General features: G+C 38.3%; 2 protein-coding genes across 2 annotated transcripts in view; both read right to left on the bottom strand.

Annotated features, from left to right (window-relative positions):
- Positions 1–2,031, bottom strand: part of LOC110047035 (diacylglycerol kinase delta-like) — a 36,317-nt gene extending 34,286 nt beyond the window's left edge. Inside the window, exon 1 of the mRNA XM_089294765.1 lies at positions 2,015–2,031. The gene's annotated coding sequence lies outside the window, so the exon portion shown is untranslated. The remainder of the gene's footprint in view (positions 1–2,014) is intronic.
- Positions 2,032–5,425: 3,394 nt separating this feature from the next.
- On the bottom strand, positions 5,426–13,126 carry LOC110047010 (sodium/potassium-transporting ATPase subunit beta-1-like). Its single transcript, XM_089293869.1, has 6 exons — positions 12,926–13,126; positions 12,635–12,772; positions 11,033–11,113; positions 9,633–9,817; positions 8,324–8,401; positions 5,426–7,813 (listed from the first exon to the last, which is right to left on the bottom strand). Exons 1-6 carry the CDS (start codon positions 13,068–13,070, stop codon positions 7,589–7,591), a joined length of 852 nt encoding a protein of 283 aa, XP_089149995.1. The 5' UTR covers positions 13,071–13,126; the 3' UTR covers positions 5,426–7,588.
- Between the last annotated feature and the right edge of the window lie 2,756 nt (positions 13,127–15,882).

Raw genomic sequence — 15,882 nt, 5'->3', positions numbered from 1 at the left:
ATAATGATAAGAAAGACCCCGACTAATTTGCGTCTATACTTAAGTGCAAATTAGACCTCCATCAAGGCAAACGACGTCATTATCAGTCATCACAAGTAAACGCAAGAGCGCGCATTTTTCGCCGGCTAGACAAAAGGTAAGTCCGTCGAGACACAAGCGGGTAATTTGTTACTCTTTTTAGCCAGGGCTTCATTCGATTCTGTAATTTTAATATCAATTCCTAGCACAAGTATACTAGTGTTAGATGGTTATGGCTTTTGTGTCTTCTTAGAATGATTTTTTAACATAACATTTTGCAGGCATCCCGTCATACATAATCCCAATAGACGGCAAATATTATCAGATTGATTGAGTGAGGTCGGCGTGGACGGGAAAGATATTTGGCTAGAAGAGAGGGCGTTATGGACCAAGTGCACGTCCGGCCCTCCCACTCAGTCGATAAGTACGTAAAATCAAACAAAATACTCGTGCCCACGCGTGTCTTAAGACGGCAAAATACGAGATACAAAAACCATCAACTTGTCGCGCAACATTGTTTCGTTGCAAGTTTTGGGCTGATGAAAAACGAGCAACAAAGCGAAAATTTGTTGCTCAAAGGAAACCCGCGCTCTACTTTTCGCAACAACTTTCTTCAATCCGTAACAAATGTTTTTGCTGCGCGACAAGTTGATTACGCAAAGTGAAAAACGCGAAACATCAACCCAAAACTTGCAACGAAACAATGTTGCGCGACTACGCCGGGGCAAATTTGAAACGACGGAATTTCACTCTGAAAACGCATCAAATGTTTTCCGTCCACACTTCGCCAGTCACTTTGGCTTAGTGCTTGAGGAAAATTCAGGAAGGGAAGTCAAATGGTTATCGGGGACGTCGTCATTTTCGAAAAGCTCCGTGTTTAAAATGGTTCCCGTCCACACTAAAACGCAAAACTGGCGTTTCAAATTCCTCCGGTTTGAAGAGCGCTTTTTTAAAAGTTCCGTTTTCGTAACGGATTAGTGTAGACGGAAGGCCCAACTGTGGAAGTAAAGCTACGTTAAGGCGTGGGCCCGTTAAAAATTTACATAAATCATGCCAAGAGAGCAAGGACATTACGTCATTGATAGTGGTTGTATGCGATGACAAAGCTGGACCACGAGAATCATTGCCAGGTGCAGTAACCGTCCCTTAGTGTAATAAGCACCCCCCCCCCGCATTAATTTATCAGTTTAAACACTATATGAACTGTTGTTTTTTGATTGACAACGAGGTTTTTCTCCGACTATCTAAAATTTCCGTCTTAAAGAGTTCGCTTTAAACAGCTTTGCTAAATACTTGAACGGAACAGCTGCTTGACAACCCGCGTTTATTCAGAGGGTGGCAGAGGGCACATGTTCTATAAACATAAATTAATGTCCCTCAAAGTGGGAGATTTTTCTTTAAATTTCACACAACACAACATACACCCCATGCTAACCAATCTGACATATATATCCTAAGTTAGTGACTCAATTAAATTTATTTAGAAAAAACATAGCCTGTTCCAGACTCGCGGTAGTTGGGGACGAGCGAAAAAAAGAGAGCGAGATTCCGTAGTCTTTCCTCTATTTTATAAAAAAAAAAACTTGGGGGCACCCAGTATGTACACAGGACACCAATACAAAATTAGGTTTGCGTTCTCCTTCGGTCGAAAGCAACCAAATTGGGTTGAATTATGTGTCACTGCAGACATTTTTAGCGCCATATTTCTGCTGGTAAAGTCGAACTTTATTTGCTTTGCTCGAAATGCGATATTCAATGAAACGGAACCAATTATAAATTGTAAAATGCAGTTGCTTTAACTCGGTTTGAAAATCGATTACAAGAACTGGAGTAAATCTCGAGGTATTTCGATCTAACTGAGATTGCTGCAAAAGCTTCCGAATAGGCCGTTCCTTGTCTCTTAGAAACCCGATGACATAATGGCGCTGGCTTAGGCCAGCAACCATAAAAATTAAAAACTGCACACAAAAATTAATGTGAATTAAAGGCAACTTACCACAACGGCTGGTTTTGTTATTTACCACCTCTTTACAACTAATTCGCCATAAAATTACAACTCAAGAAGCTCAAAAATCAGCTTTTGAATTTTCTTTCCACTTCCGCCGAAATAGGCTACAAAAAGGCACTTCTCATTTCAAGAACCCCGCTCGCCCTAAGCCGCGCGGTTAATAAATTAGTGACACATTCGTGGCTCGATCACGAAATTTCCAAATGATCACATAGGAACGAGGAGAACTGAGGTGAGTTAACGAGTAGATTGTTGATAATGGGGTGCTGACGGGGTGATGGATATATAAGATGTTTAAACGATTCTCTCTTCCCAGGCAATAAACTCGAATAAAATTATTTTTAAGCGCGACTTTTCTTAAAAACTGCACACAAAAATTAATGTGAATAAAAGCCAACTTACCACAACGGCTGGTTTTGCTATTTACCACCTCTTTACAACCAATTCGCCATAAAATTACAACTCAAGAAGCTCAAAAATCAGGAAGAAGAGGAAAATGAGGAAGAAGGAGGATAAATTTGATCAGAATAGGGAGGAACCGCATGAAAACCAAGTAAGGCTGACGTGGCTTCCTCTCTCTTTATTATAATTTAAAATTCATATAAAGCGCTTTTTCATCTGGCGTTGATCATGATAAAACGTTAAAAGCATGCGCGAATTTTGGTCGCCGCCGGGCTCCAGGTTTGAAAAAATGGCGGGAATTTCGTCGATCTTGATATGCTTTCCCAATTTTCTCGGTAAGGAGGAACATTTTCTCGTCAGTCACGGAAAGCTGGTGTAATGTTTTCTTGGGATATGATATTTTTAGATAAAATTAACTTTATTTCCCCCGGGCCATGTAGGAAATTTTAATGCGAAGATACATTTGTTTCCACAAATCCTGTTTACATATTGCATCCTAAAAAGCATATCACTTCAGGCAGGGAGAGCCTTGTTTTCTTAACAGTTTGGCCAAGTATAAACAAATCAAAAGAGCGACATCCTCGTGGTCAGTAACCGTCAGTTATTACGGTCCATCATTCTCTCCGCCTTTGTACCCTGCATTGGCTAAATAGATAAAGAAAGCGTAGAAAACTGCAGCTGAAAGCTGCGCAGTGCGTTTTTCCGCTCTGAAGCGTTGTTATAAGCGTTGATACACGTATGGCTGCTACACACGTTCTCGCTTCCTAATTCGTTCCCAGAGCATTCGTCTCCGTCAAATAGGAGCAGATCCTGCGGAGGGCCTGGAACGAAATTGCCCTTTTACCCGCACTTCTCCGTCACGTAAAGTAAGTAAGTAAGTAAAAGCTTTATTAATGTGTCAATGTATTTAGTTTTCACAACTAATTGGGGACATAACAAAAAAAAATTAAAACTATTTACAAATAAGAAATAATAATAAAAATGTATATACAATTAAAACATGTAGCATGTATAAGTTGTACAATAAAACAATGGGTGTTCGGCGCCATTCTTGTCCTCAGCGCTACTCGTTGTAAAATGCCTTTACTCTCCGTTTCACTGACCTTGTGAGCAAAGGAAATGAAGGCTCGGGGACAGAGCGCAATTTTGTAACTAACTTACGTTGCAGCTGCAATGTGCATGTATGACCCTGCCACATGCATATTGCCCTCATGCTATGTGCCTGGCCCTGGGAAGTGCTATGGGGTGTACTCCGGGCAGTAAAGAGGATAAGGGAATGCCAGCTGGAAGTTTTAATATTCCCCGCCGTAAAACGTACCGCAGTTTATTTATCAACCAGCAGCTGGATTCCATTCTAAAATATTCTATTAATGAGTGATATTGCCTGCCTTTAACCACGTCGTACAAAAAAAGAGAAAAGATTGTTCCATCTAATTCCATTTTCCTGTTTAAATGCGGCTTATATACTCTATATACGAAACGTATCTAAAGAGGTGCCTTTATACGTATAAACTGTCAAAATTCGTCAGTGGAACCCCTAAGCGTTATATATTTTTCAACCACGTAAGTATTCATTTCCAATGGGGTTAGGATTAATCCGAACCTCATCCAATTCTCGGCCAATCAGATTTGAGCGATTGCATGCGAATCGAGAACTCACTAAAATCGTTCTGGGAGTGACCATAAGCATTGCGAACTCTAAGGACGAAAATGGCCTTGCTGACTACTTCTGCGCTAATTCTTGCCTCCAATGATCCGATTCGGTCTTCGGGAGGCCAAAATAAATAAATAAAAAAAAGAGAGAAATGAAATAAAAATTTAAATAACCTTTATTTACCCTCGGCAGTGTTAATAGCACCTGAAGGCTAGCTGGGCCAAGCAAACAATTGAAGCAAATAATTTTTACTGAAAATAGCTTGTTAAGAATTCCAAATGGCCGGGGGGCAAACCAGTTGGCTATTTACAAGGACCCTACAAGCGTGGCCGAGGATTCTTGGGGCTACCGTGAAACAAATCCAGGTAGTGGTCAGAGCGAACTCGAACCCGGGACTTCTATTAAGGTACAACAGGAATTTTGTACTGAGAAGTACTGTGAAGACTTAATGCGCAGTTTCCGGTATCAGTTGTCCCGTTGCATGAGCGGGAAATAACCTCTCGTACCCAGGGTAGAGTGAACCAGGATTTCACTCAGAAACTGAAAAATTGGGTGGCCGTGAAGATTGCCTTCTCTAAGAGATGAGGTGAAATCTCACTGAATGTGACCGCGGGGAATTACTTGTACAGTTGCTATGGATACTGAGCAACAGCATAAACCTCTTAATGATCAAGGAACAGAGGAGAGAGAAGAGAAAGAGAAATGAACTAACCACAAGAAAAAAGAAGCCAGAGGACAAAGAGACAGACAAAGGGGAAGGGTGGGTGGGTAGGCAGACACTAAATGTTTAAGTACAAAAACAGCCAGACTACTCAGGTAACCTGAAAATTAATGGTAGCAAGCACGGCAGCCTGTGGACCTTGCAGAAAAATTCCCAACACATGAGCAAATAAATACTACAAGGCCTGGTCAGGTTGAATTACACTTTTGGCAAGATATGTATAAATCACTGTCCAGAAAATGGGATGGTACAGTTATAGCTTTGTCAATACTTATCCACTCATAGCAATATTATCAATTTGTTGTTTAGCATTATCCACCCTAAAAATAACCTGGGCCTGCTTGTCACTTTGCATCTGATAAGCAGGGCTCGAAAAAAAGTGCCGTGCAGTCATCCGGGGCAACTAGATTTTCCTGCCGGGCAAGAAATTTTCATTCAAGAAATCTTAATTCTCATGGCGATTGCCAACTAAATTAAAAAAAAAAAAGTGAACTAAGACTTGCCCAGGGCTAGCAAAATTTGAGAGCTGCTCATCCCCAAGGCAAGCTGGAATTCAAGTTTTTTTGAGCCCTGAATAAGAACAAAAAAATTAAACACCAAGGCATCCATCACCAACTTCATGTAAGTTTAAAACAGCTTTAATAAAACCCTTCACAACAAGCCATCAAGGCCATAATGAAAACATCACAGAGAATAACATTGCAGAAAATTATACACCAATAAAATGACCATGGCACAAGACCTGTCAAAGGAGCCAAGATTAGTAATGCCTAAATTGGATACTCATAGGTGAGCAACGACAACTTTACATATCAGAAGTGTTTCAGTTTTAGGGTGTTGGCAAAAAAAATGTTACTCTGTGGTTAAGAAGTTTATGGAATAGTAACAATGAACAGCTACACTTTATGTTAAGTTTTGGCAAACATCAAAAGATGAAAAAAAGCATGTTAACTACACATACCTACAGAGTATCCAATTTAGTGCTGGCCACCAAGAATGTAAGTCTGTGCAAGCCATAATCAACACTACTGAGTAATTTGTCTCCTTGACTACTATTTAAACTATTCAGCACATGCCTTATTAACAAATTGATTTGATATATTGCAGACCTGTCCCAGATATTATGTGCAACAATGTTTTGTCCTTAGCAGCAACCACCTATTTATAGGCTGTTTTGACAAAATTAATGGAAGTAGACAGAAAAGGATAACAAAATGCCTGATATATGAGAGATTTACTAAAAGCCAAATTATCCTAAATTCACATGGAGGCCAAGTGAAATTCACTGCTTAAAGGATTAAACAGATGAAACTGGTTGGCAATACTCCCAATACTTAATAGCTATGTTCAGCAGAAGCAATGTATAAAATCAACCTTCAACACTACCGCAGGCGAAGAGTTTATAACAATTATGTAACATCAATACAGACTAATCAATGATTATAAAATGTGCTTGATTACTTATGCCATAGTTATTTTGGACGGTTGCGTCCACTAAAAAGGAAACTCCAAGATTCTTTAGTAATCCAAACAGACAGTGTATCATGTTCAGCAAAGGACCTTGGAAAATAGCTATGCAATCTAATACTAATAAGCTCTAAATGTTTCAAGACAATCAAGATCGTTTACAGGATCTTGTTACATAACAACTACCAAGAAATAAATGTTACCACAATAATGGTGACAAAAACTGAACTCTCCAGCACTACAGATTCAAAAATTAAGACAGCTCATTTTGCTTGATGGCAGTGTGTGTGTGTGTATTTGTGCTGACACCCAATTTTTTTGGAAACATCTCTCTATGATTCAATTGGTAGCCATGTGTCAGAGCAGATCCTACTGAAGGCCTACTGAGAGCTCATGTCCATAACACACCACACGACTACCTTACTGAAGAGAAAAGTTACAAATTGCTCTCTGACTTCATTCAGTGTTGATAAAACAATGAGAGCTTCTTTTAATTACCTATTATTGAAGAAAGACACTCCCATAAATTGTTAAGTCATGAGTGCATGAATAATGTTTACATCAAGTCTAAAAAAAACCTTGACAAATTTATTATTGTTGAAAATTTTTTTATCTAATTTAAAAAAAACAAAACCAGAAGCTGTTACAATGGTTGGCCTTAAACACGAGCAACCTCAACAAAGGCAAAACCAAGCTGAAGCAACTCATTTACTGACACCAAGGAAATGACAGCTACCGTCCTGCCACTCTCAAAATCACAGACACTTTCAGATTATCCCACTGCGAACTCAAGGCATTTTAAAAACAAATATCATGAGGTGATTAAATAATGCAAACAGGAGCCACAAAGGAACCTAACAGATGACTTACTTATACTGCAGAAAAATCAACAAATTCCTTTCTTAGAAACAATAATACTCACTTTTGAAAATGCTTCACACAACTAGTGAAATCACTACTTATTGATATCTAATTGACAGTGCAGTTAACTGTTCAAATGTGATCCACAGAAACCAATCAAAGACTACTAAAAGATGGCCTTCAAAATCGAGAAACCTTTGAAACATAGATTCCTTTAAATCAGCCCTAATTAACAAATCTTCCCAGAAGTTTTCTTTAAAAATATGACCAAACCTTACACAAAGTAAGCAGAAAAAAAAATGTGTTCGTCCATCATCTCATATGGAGATGATGATACATGAGATATGGATAAAGCAGAGTTAAAAAAGAAAAGTGAAACAAACCAAAGAAAATAGGATCACTAAATAAGCACAAAGTTAAGGCAATCAGTTTCTGCATTTCACAATTCGAAGTTTCTTTACTGCTTAATTTCAATCCTTGCTCTTCCAGTTGCACCTCGATTAAGACGGTATGTCTCTGACAGCTCTATATTCTTGGCCAAGGCCTCACAGAGAACTACGACTGGAGATGTGGTGTTGACCTTGATGGCAGCAATTGGTCCAAGCCAAGCTTCTTCCGAAAAAAATGGGTAGAAATTTACGGGAAAGCCGGGCTTGTCTGTTGGCAGAATTGATAGCGCATCCTAAAAAAATACAAGAAAGGGAAAAATATCAGTATGGGACATCAGATACTCAGGTACCCATCAGTCTTGTTCAAGTCGAAGTCTAGAAGTTCTTCTTATGTGTGGTGAATTTAATTTAACTCAGTTCCAACATCTTCTTCAGTTTTGAAGGACCCAATGTACTTTATAAAACTTTCAAAGTCTAGAATTTTGATTTTCAAATTCAAGAACTTTCAAGGTGCATGCAAGTCCTGCAATTGGTGTAGTTTAAAACTCTCAAAAAAATCTGACGTGAACATAAATATCAAACTCATTAAAAATTCCTTCCCATTAGAAATTAGATACAGTAACTACCAGATAAGACATCTGACGTTAGTTACAACAGCACAACAAAAGAATACAGTTGACTATGTATACAATGTAAGTCACAACTAACAAGATTCAGCCTGTTGTGATGCTTGCAAAAGTTGTCACTAGAATTTCTTTCATTGTACACAAACTTTTCAAAAAATTGATAGAAGCATAACTTACACTGCTGCCCTCTTCAAATTTGCAGGAGAGTTCTACATAATCTTTGCCATCATTAGGTTCTGGGGCCCAGTTATATACCTACAAGAGTAAATAATACTGACAATGAAAACAAAACAAAAAACAAAACAATAACGTACAATCACTACACAAAATGGATGATTCCAGAAAATATTCATACGGCCCATAGGATAATTAGGAAATTAAATCCCTAAAGACATAGCCTTAATTGACTCAAGGTTTTATATCACGACATTTTGGTAGCATCTTTTATACCAGAGAGCATTTTTTTTTTATCATTATTATTGTAAATAGTTTCTGAAAAACCTTTGAGAGAATGAATCTATTGAAGTTTATATCACATTAATATTATATTACCCATACCACGGGCAGCATCTTGGAATTCTGCGGGAGAGGGGGGGGGGGGGGGGGGTAATGCAGTTTGGAATTCCAAACATAAAATATGTCTATGTTTCTTTCCGATTTAAAACAGTAGATTAACGATCTTGTTGTGTGCGAAAAAATTGCACCAGTCTCTTGTTACCAAATGGAACGCCTGACAGATTTGTGGGCTGTATTACTAGTGGTCAGCAGTTACTCAATGAACAAAATTTTCAACATGGCATGTGATGGCACATCATGAACTTTACTTTTGTCTTCCACTGGTATCAATATGATCTACTCTTCTGAAAATATAAAGCTAATGAATGGAAAACAAAAAGCTTTACTCAACTCAAAGATAATACTTAGGAGGGAAAGCTACGGTGTACTTCACTAAACCTTGACTAACTTGAGTTGCTTGTTTGCTTGACCGAAAATTGTGAGCAGAATTTTCTTGGAGGGGGGAGGGGTGTGGGGGAAGCACAAGTTTCCCGTTAGTTAGAAGTTTTATGAGGTCAAACAGGAATTCCAAAGGGTCTGAAAAAAATTGGAGATTCCAGAGGGGAGGAGGTGTTATCGATTTTGGAATCTGGAGGGCACGGGGGTAGAGCATTTTGGAATTTCAGAAAGCACGGGGGGGGGGGGGGGGAGGATTAAAATGTTCATGCCACCCATGGTAGGGTATGGATATTATCTGGAATCACCCAACAGTTATGTTGATAACCCTTAAAACTCCAACCAACAAAAATGTTCTAGAATGTTCTTATTTTGCCAGAAAATAATGCACTATCCTGTTCTCGGGACAGTTACTTATCTGCCATTTTCCACATTTGTCATAGACTTTGATGTCCTAGGTCGAATAGAGAAGACAAGAGCCATTTTTTAACCCTATTAATATCAAACTAATTAATACAAAAAAAGTGGAACTAACCCTGTTCAGCTTCATAAAGATGCACGGCTTTCCTTCATCATAACCATATTGAAAGTCCGAGCTATTGTCATAGCATTCACCAAGTGCAGTCAGGTCCATGATACAAGGCTTGGAACCCTTTACACGCTCGTCCTCAGTACAGTTCTGGTACTTGTCATCCTGATTTTCTGCAGCTTTTTTATAAGCTAAAAAAGAGAAAATAATGCTCTCTTGTTGAAACCACAGGCCTTCATAATGTAAGTTGCTACTGGGAACAAATAGATTTGAGAATTCTGTACTGCTTGTACATTGTACATCAAGATAGTATTAACAAACTCCACATGTTATTTTGCCTTACTGATTGCAAAACATTCAGTTTTATATAAATTAGTCAGAACTCTGACCAGACCGGCTCACATCCCTGAGGCATATCTCTGTTTTTGTCAGATGGAGCAACTACAAATATTGCATCTGCTGCATGGGATGCCAATACTTTACAAGTTAGCCCCAAGTGTTGCATTTTGACATCCAAAAAATTTGCCAGTACCCATTTATACTACTGGGCCAGGTTGTTTGAATGCCGGTTAATGCCAACTCAGGATTAAAGCAGCTCCGTCAGGGTATTTTAGATTATTTTGGCCACATCCAAAATTACCTTAAAATTGAAGGTAATTTTGTTTAGTTTACTAAGATACAAAAGCACTTACGAGATAATTGTAAACCATAAAGGAAAAGGAATCATTGGTTAAGGATGGAGAAGATTGACAGGGTTTAAAACAATGAACATGAAAAATTTAGGCTAAACCTTTCAAGATGCGAAATGAGACCTAGCTCTTTTAATCCAAAGTATTAATTTTTTCCTGTATAAAACGTTTTCCCCTGCTTATGTTCCATGCAGTTTGTGATTATTCACCCTCCAGACAGAACAACAAGCAATATAAACAGAAAACCTCACCAAAAAGTTCTAAAAATGAAATAAAAATTCTCGCTAATACTAGGTTAGCTTAGTCGAACTTTACGAAATCCAATCCTGGGTGGTTAGAGGCGCGTGCCAGGCTACTACTAATACCCAGACCTGAAGTCTGACCTAAAGTACAAAGTACAATCCATAAGGTCACTGTAAATCCTGTATCAGCAAATCAATATCCCAAGTGAACAATTTCCTTAAAATTACTCTCAGCTCTACTGACAACTAGTATTGTTACATGGCACACAATAATGAGATCTCACATTCAGCATACAAGAATTGTTGTGCTTTGTTGCTACAATATGAGCTTACAGTCTTGATTTGGTTTTAAACCAGAACTTTACTTTAAAAAAATACCCAAATTACAGGCAAGTCCTAACTTTTTTAGTCAAACATTTGATAGGAGAAGGGCAAAACATGCGTTGTTAACCAGTACCAAAAAAATTAAACTTACGCTTCAAAAAGTTGTTGATTGAACTGACAATGTCACTAACTTTTGCATCTGTGACTATTTCTGCTGGAAGGGCAATGAGGCCTGTGAAAAAAAAACAAAAAAACATTTAGTTATGGATAGTATTGCTCACAATGTCATAAAATCATAACCACCAATGATGCTACCTACATGTACAAAGATGTCACAAAGAAGAGCATTAATCTTAATGCAAATTTTTATTTGTGAGGTCCTGAAAGATGTGTTTCGCCATTCCCACAGTAGCTAAAAGTGCTACATTAGCTATGAAGACATGGCTGCCATAGTTTTTAAGAGAAAGACCAGCAAAGTCTCTCATAAAAACCACTGCTATCTGTTATCAAACCAACTTTAACATTTTAAGGCTACCACATCAACATTCTTACTGCTGCAAATTACTAAAACCTTTTCAAAATTTCTGTTTGAGAATATAGCAGAACTCATATTTGGGTAGCACAATAGAATGGTTGGTTGTGATTTTATAATTTGATTATATCATTCAAGCTGGAGTTTCATATTTTTCAAACTTCATGCTGTTCAATCAAGAGTCAGTGAAATTAAAATGCATATATAAACTGTAATAATACCCTTCTGTATGCATGAATGCATCTAAAAAAGTAAAACTAAATCACTGTTAAAAAAAATCTTAAAAAGCACTTTATTCAATGACCAGGAGGTAGCCGGTGTATTCGTATAGGCATTCTGACTAAATTTGAGGACCTTTTTCTAGGTTCAAGTATTTGAATGTCAATTAAGCTCTCAACAGGTGACGCTTCTGTACAACAAATCAAGCGCAAAATCAATACGATTGAACATGAACAATATCATACTTCATGCAAATACAAAACAAACTTGCTGAATCATATTAGTCCATGTCAACAATATACACGAAGCTGTTCTAATTAAATGTATTAAACGTACTTTTCGGGCAATCACGAAAACTGCTCCGTTTTAACACCTGAAATTTTAAGCTACAAAACTTCAATGATGTTCAATAAACAAGATTGGACGAAAGCTACAGACCACCAAAATTTTGGGACCCACCCCTCGCTTATTTCTTATACACTGTTTTGCATGGAAGATCAAGTAAAATGGAACAGAATTCTTAAAGCAGTTGACATACTTTCACCATCAACTCTTTTTTCCACTCATTTAAAGTTTACATTTAAGCTTGCAAATGCAAATTAAATGTCAACCGCTTCAGTGGGTTTGGAATTAAACGAGCTCGAAATTGATCCAAGCATGTTCGAGTCAAAAACGGAGGAATCATATTTCAAGATTTGTTCTCCCTGTAAAAGTGAATTTAAGGTAAAAGAATTGGAATATTTCGGTGAAATTAACAAAAAATTTAAAGAAAGCTATGATCTCCTTGGTAAAAATATTTACGACGAAACTACTCAACGTGAGGTTCGTTTCTTTATTTGAATTGCTAATGAATGTGAAACCACATGCATACTGAAAGAGGTAAGTCGGCGCACATTTAATTACAGTTCTTTCTGTTTTGACCTTGAAAAGCGTAGCCGAGATACGATCTACTCACTAATGCTTTACGAAAACTACAAAATAAACAGAGAAATAAAAAGAAACCTGGCTTTCCCGCTAAATATCTTGTCATCTTCGGGCCTTCTTCTCGAGCTGGTACCGTGGTCATGAATATAGTCAGCATAGAGGCGAAAAACGCCGCCAAACAGCCATAGAAGATGAAGAAGAAAACCAGGATCTTCGCTGAAATAGAAAAAGAGAGGAAATAAACCTCATTTTAAAAACTAAAAGCTACAGTTTGTGGTGTATTTCATTAACAAATCTGCCAACAACCAACATCGAGCATTGTACAATTCTCCTCGAAGTAAACTTTATGTAAGATCTAAAGACACTTACCCCAGCTCTTGCCATTTCTACCCATAACTTGCACTTCCCCGTTTTCGCCATCTTTGTTGTAAATGAAGTGCCCAAAATCTCGGGCGGTATCCTGAAAACGTTCAAGTCTTGTCTTTCCTTCTTGGCCTTGTTTAGCGTACGCCATCTTGCAAGCCTCACCACGCGAAACACCGGCAAGGAGCACGTGACCTCTCCTTTTCAGGGCACCGAGTCAGAGTAATCCCCAGGGACGGGAGGCTGGCAGTCTTTTCGCTGAATATCAGCTTGAGTGTTGAGTGTTATTGGCCCTTTCGACAAGTGTCCGCCGAAATTAGGAGCTCAAATCCAGAGGCTCCTTCAGTGTATGCATGGTAACGTTTTACATAGCATTTTCGTGTTATTTATGTAATCGTCCGCTGTTGTAGAAAGAAACTGGCGACCTTTTTTTTTTTGTTGTGTCCCCAATTAGTTGTGAAAACTAAATACATTGACACATTAATAAAGCTTTTACTTTACTTTTACTTTACTTTACTTCTCTTTAATGGAGTATTTCTTTCTTATGTTGCACTAACACAATATAGTATTTTATATCTTCCACTCTATCAAGTGACTTAACGCGTCCGAAAATGTTCTGTGTGGCAGTGACGTGTTTAAAGCCAAAAATGTTGCTAATATTATCAGCGTGAATGTCAAATATGGCGAGCACTTGACTTTTACTCACAGTTTAGTATACTGGCTAGAGGCAAAATTCTTTCAGACAAAGGTTGCCAATATTTTTGCACATTGGCTTTCACGTGGCTTGGCACATTATATATTTCAATGAATTGGAGATGCTTGGAGTGCTACAATGATAATGGGGATTAATTTACATAGCGTTAATTCTATACATGTACGGTTCAATTGCGAAACCGTGAAGTGAGATCGGGCCAAGGCACATTTGACTGCTGTTATCATATCAGTTCATTGCAATCTATTTCTTTTTACCCACCTAACGCGAGTTAAATGTTAATATGAACCATATCGAATCACAGTGGAAATTACGTCCCCAACCGGGGTTGTACTGCCATAGTATAAAATCGATCAGTGCTCAGCGCGACCCTACAATGATGTGATTTTTACTGTTGTCTTACAGATATAATCTAAATGACGCGATTTATCGGAATGACGAAGTGAAAGGAGATTGCCACTGGGTGTTATCGACCAGTATCCAGCGAGAGTTAACTTATTGGCCCTATATGACTTAATCATCTGAATTATGTCTTTCAGTCCGTTAAATTAATGACTTTTCGTCGGCTCTTAAGAATGTGTCTTTTCTTCTAGGAGTCACCTCAACTATTTTGTCGCACGTTTCGAATTTCACGATCAGTTTGTCTCAAACAGACCTTCGATGACCAGACACCTCTTTCTTGTAGATATGAGTTACAACCCTCTTAGCTCAGAGTCCTCTATAATTTAAGTGTGCACGTGTACATTCGTTGTATTCACGTGTATTTTCAAAGTACGTCATAACTTTTCAGTACAGCTATTGCGGTTTTTAATGTCGCCTATTTTCTGCCAACCTACTATAACAGACACTTGTGATAAAACGCAGGTTGATATTTATAACTGAATACGATAAAATAATTAAAGTGAAGCCTGATCATGAAAAACGCCATCTGAACAGACGATACTGCCTCAGGGAACGTCCCAGGGTATAAAGTATAAAGTCCTTTCCCCTTATAACAAGTAGCATTTATAGCAGAGCTCCGGCGGCCCGAAGCCAAGCGGAGCCCCAGACTCATATAGGAAAGAAAAGGAAACCCATGAGTTTATTTTCTCATGGTTATCATGGCAAGCGGTATTGCTCGTGGGCGCGTACGCACGACGGCGACGGCGGCGACAACGACGGAGTCGCGCAACATGGCGGCCATACTCCAAATAATAGGTTGACAGAGACATGCAGCCTTGGTTTACCGTGTACTTCTTTGATATTGGACATCCATGTTATGATCAATTAACACCTGTCAAACCAAGGTATCCGCTCAAGTTTACAGCTCAGGTAGCGTGTTTTTTTGAAGTTGACCGCTGACCAAGTGCTGGTTTTGATTGGATCGCGGGCTCGTCTCAGGTTAACTTGTTGAAAACAGAGCAAGATTGTTTGGAAGCCGGTTAACACTAATCCAGGATTAAAAAGTTATTATTTAAGTTATTAAAAGTTAACCAAATTGTAACTTTTTCTTCTATACAAACGTTTTTTGCTGCTTTGTTTTGTGTATATAGTGATTATTAAAACTCAAAACAGAAGGCCAAACAATATACAGAAAACCTCAACGCAAAGTTACAAAACTCAAATCAAAATTCTACCTTTTCCTGGGTCAATTTCGTTGTGAACAACCAGGCCCAGGAGCTACGCTTTTAGGCTGGCCTAAATCTATATGTTAGGGTCTTAGAGCGGAACCAAAAATTATGGGGCTAGGAGGGTCGTGTGTCCGTTTCCAAATATCACGTTTGGACCATTCGCTATTCAGGAAAGTAACGCAAGAAGACTCTCTGATTTGTCTATTTCGATGCACAGTTTTATTTTATCATTTTTTTCTAGAAGTCGTCAGCTTTATGAAAAATTATAATAATGATAAAATAAAATGTATATGAAACCAGGGCGGGAAAAGGTTGGTGGTGCACGATCTTGATAAAACTGGCCGGTCGACCCATTCAGTTGTACCGTGTACAGCGACTTGGAAGATAGGAGAAAATAAAAGTCAATCTAACTTTTATTACCGTTTAGGACTCCTTGCCGCAGGTTTCTACTCTACTGTTGTGAGTTTAGTAACAAGCAATAGGAGCAATTTCTAACTGTGTGATAAAAGCAACAAATTAATGCTAAACATTTCGGATTCATCCGTTTTTATCACGTTTTTATGTTTTCAAAAACATGAATGAAGACAAATTTTCTTACTATGTTGAAATGTCCCATTGTCACGCGCGCGCTTTTTGCAGCT

Source organism: Orbicella faveolata, unplaced genomic scaffold, assembly GCF_042242905.1.
Source record: "Orbicella faveolata isolate gen_17 unplaced genomic scaffold, um_ofav_v1 contig_25, whole genome shotgun sequence".
NCBI classification, from domain to species: domain Eukaryota; kingdom Metazoa; phylum Cnidaria; class Anthozoa; order Scleractinia; family Merulinidae; genus Orbicella; species Orbicella faveolata.
Note: the sequence above shows the minus strand (reverse complement) of the source record. Positions and strands in the feature narration are given on the sequence as shown.

Bases quoted from the DNA above. Each gene is read 5' to 3' on its own strand.
- LOC110047010 (XM_089293869.1), bottom strand. From the start codon at position 13,070: ATGGCGTACGCTAAACAAGGCCAAGAAGGAAAGACAAGACTTGAACGT. The intron at 12,773-12,925 runs GTAAGTGTCTTT...TTTCTATTTCAG, and splicing joins TAGAAATGGCAAGAGCTGGG to CGAAGATCCTGGTTTTCTTC. The intron at 8,402-9,632 runs GTTAGTTCCACT...TTACTCTTGTAG, and splicing joins TCTTTATGAAGCTGAACAGG to GTATATAACTGGGCCCCAGA.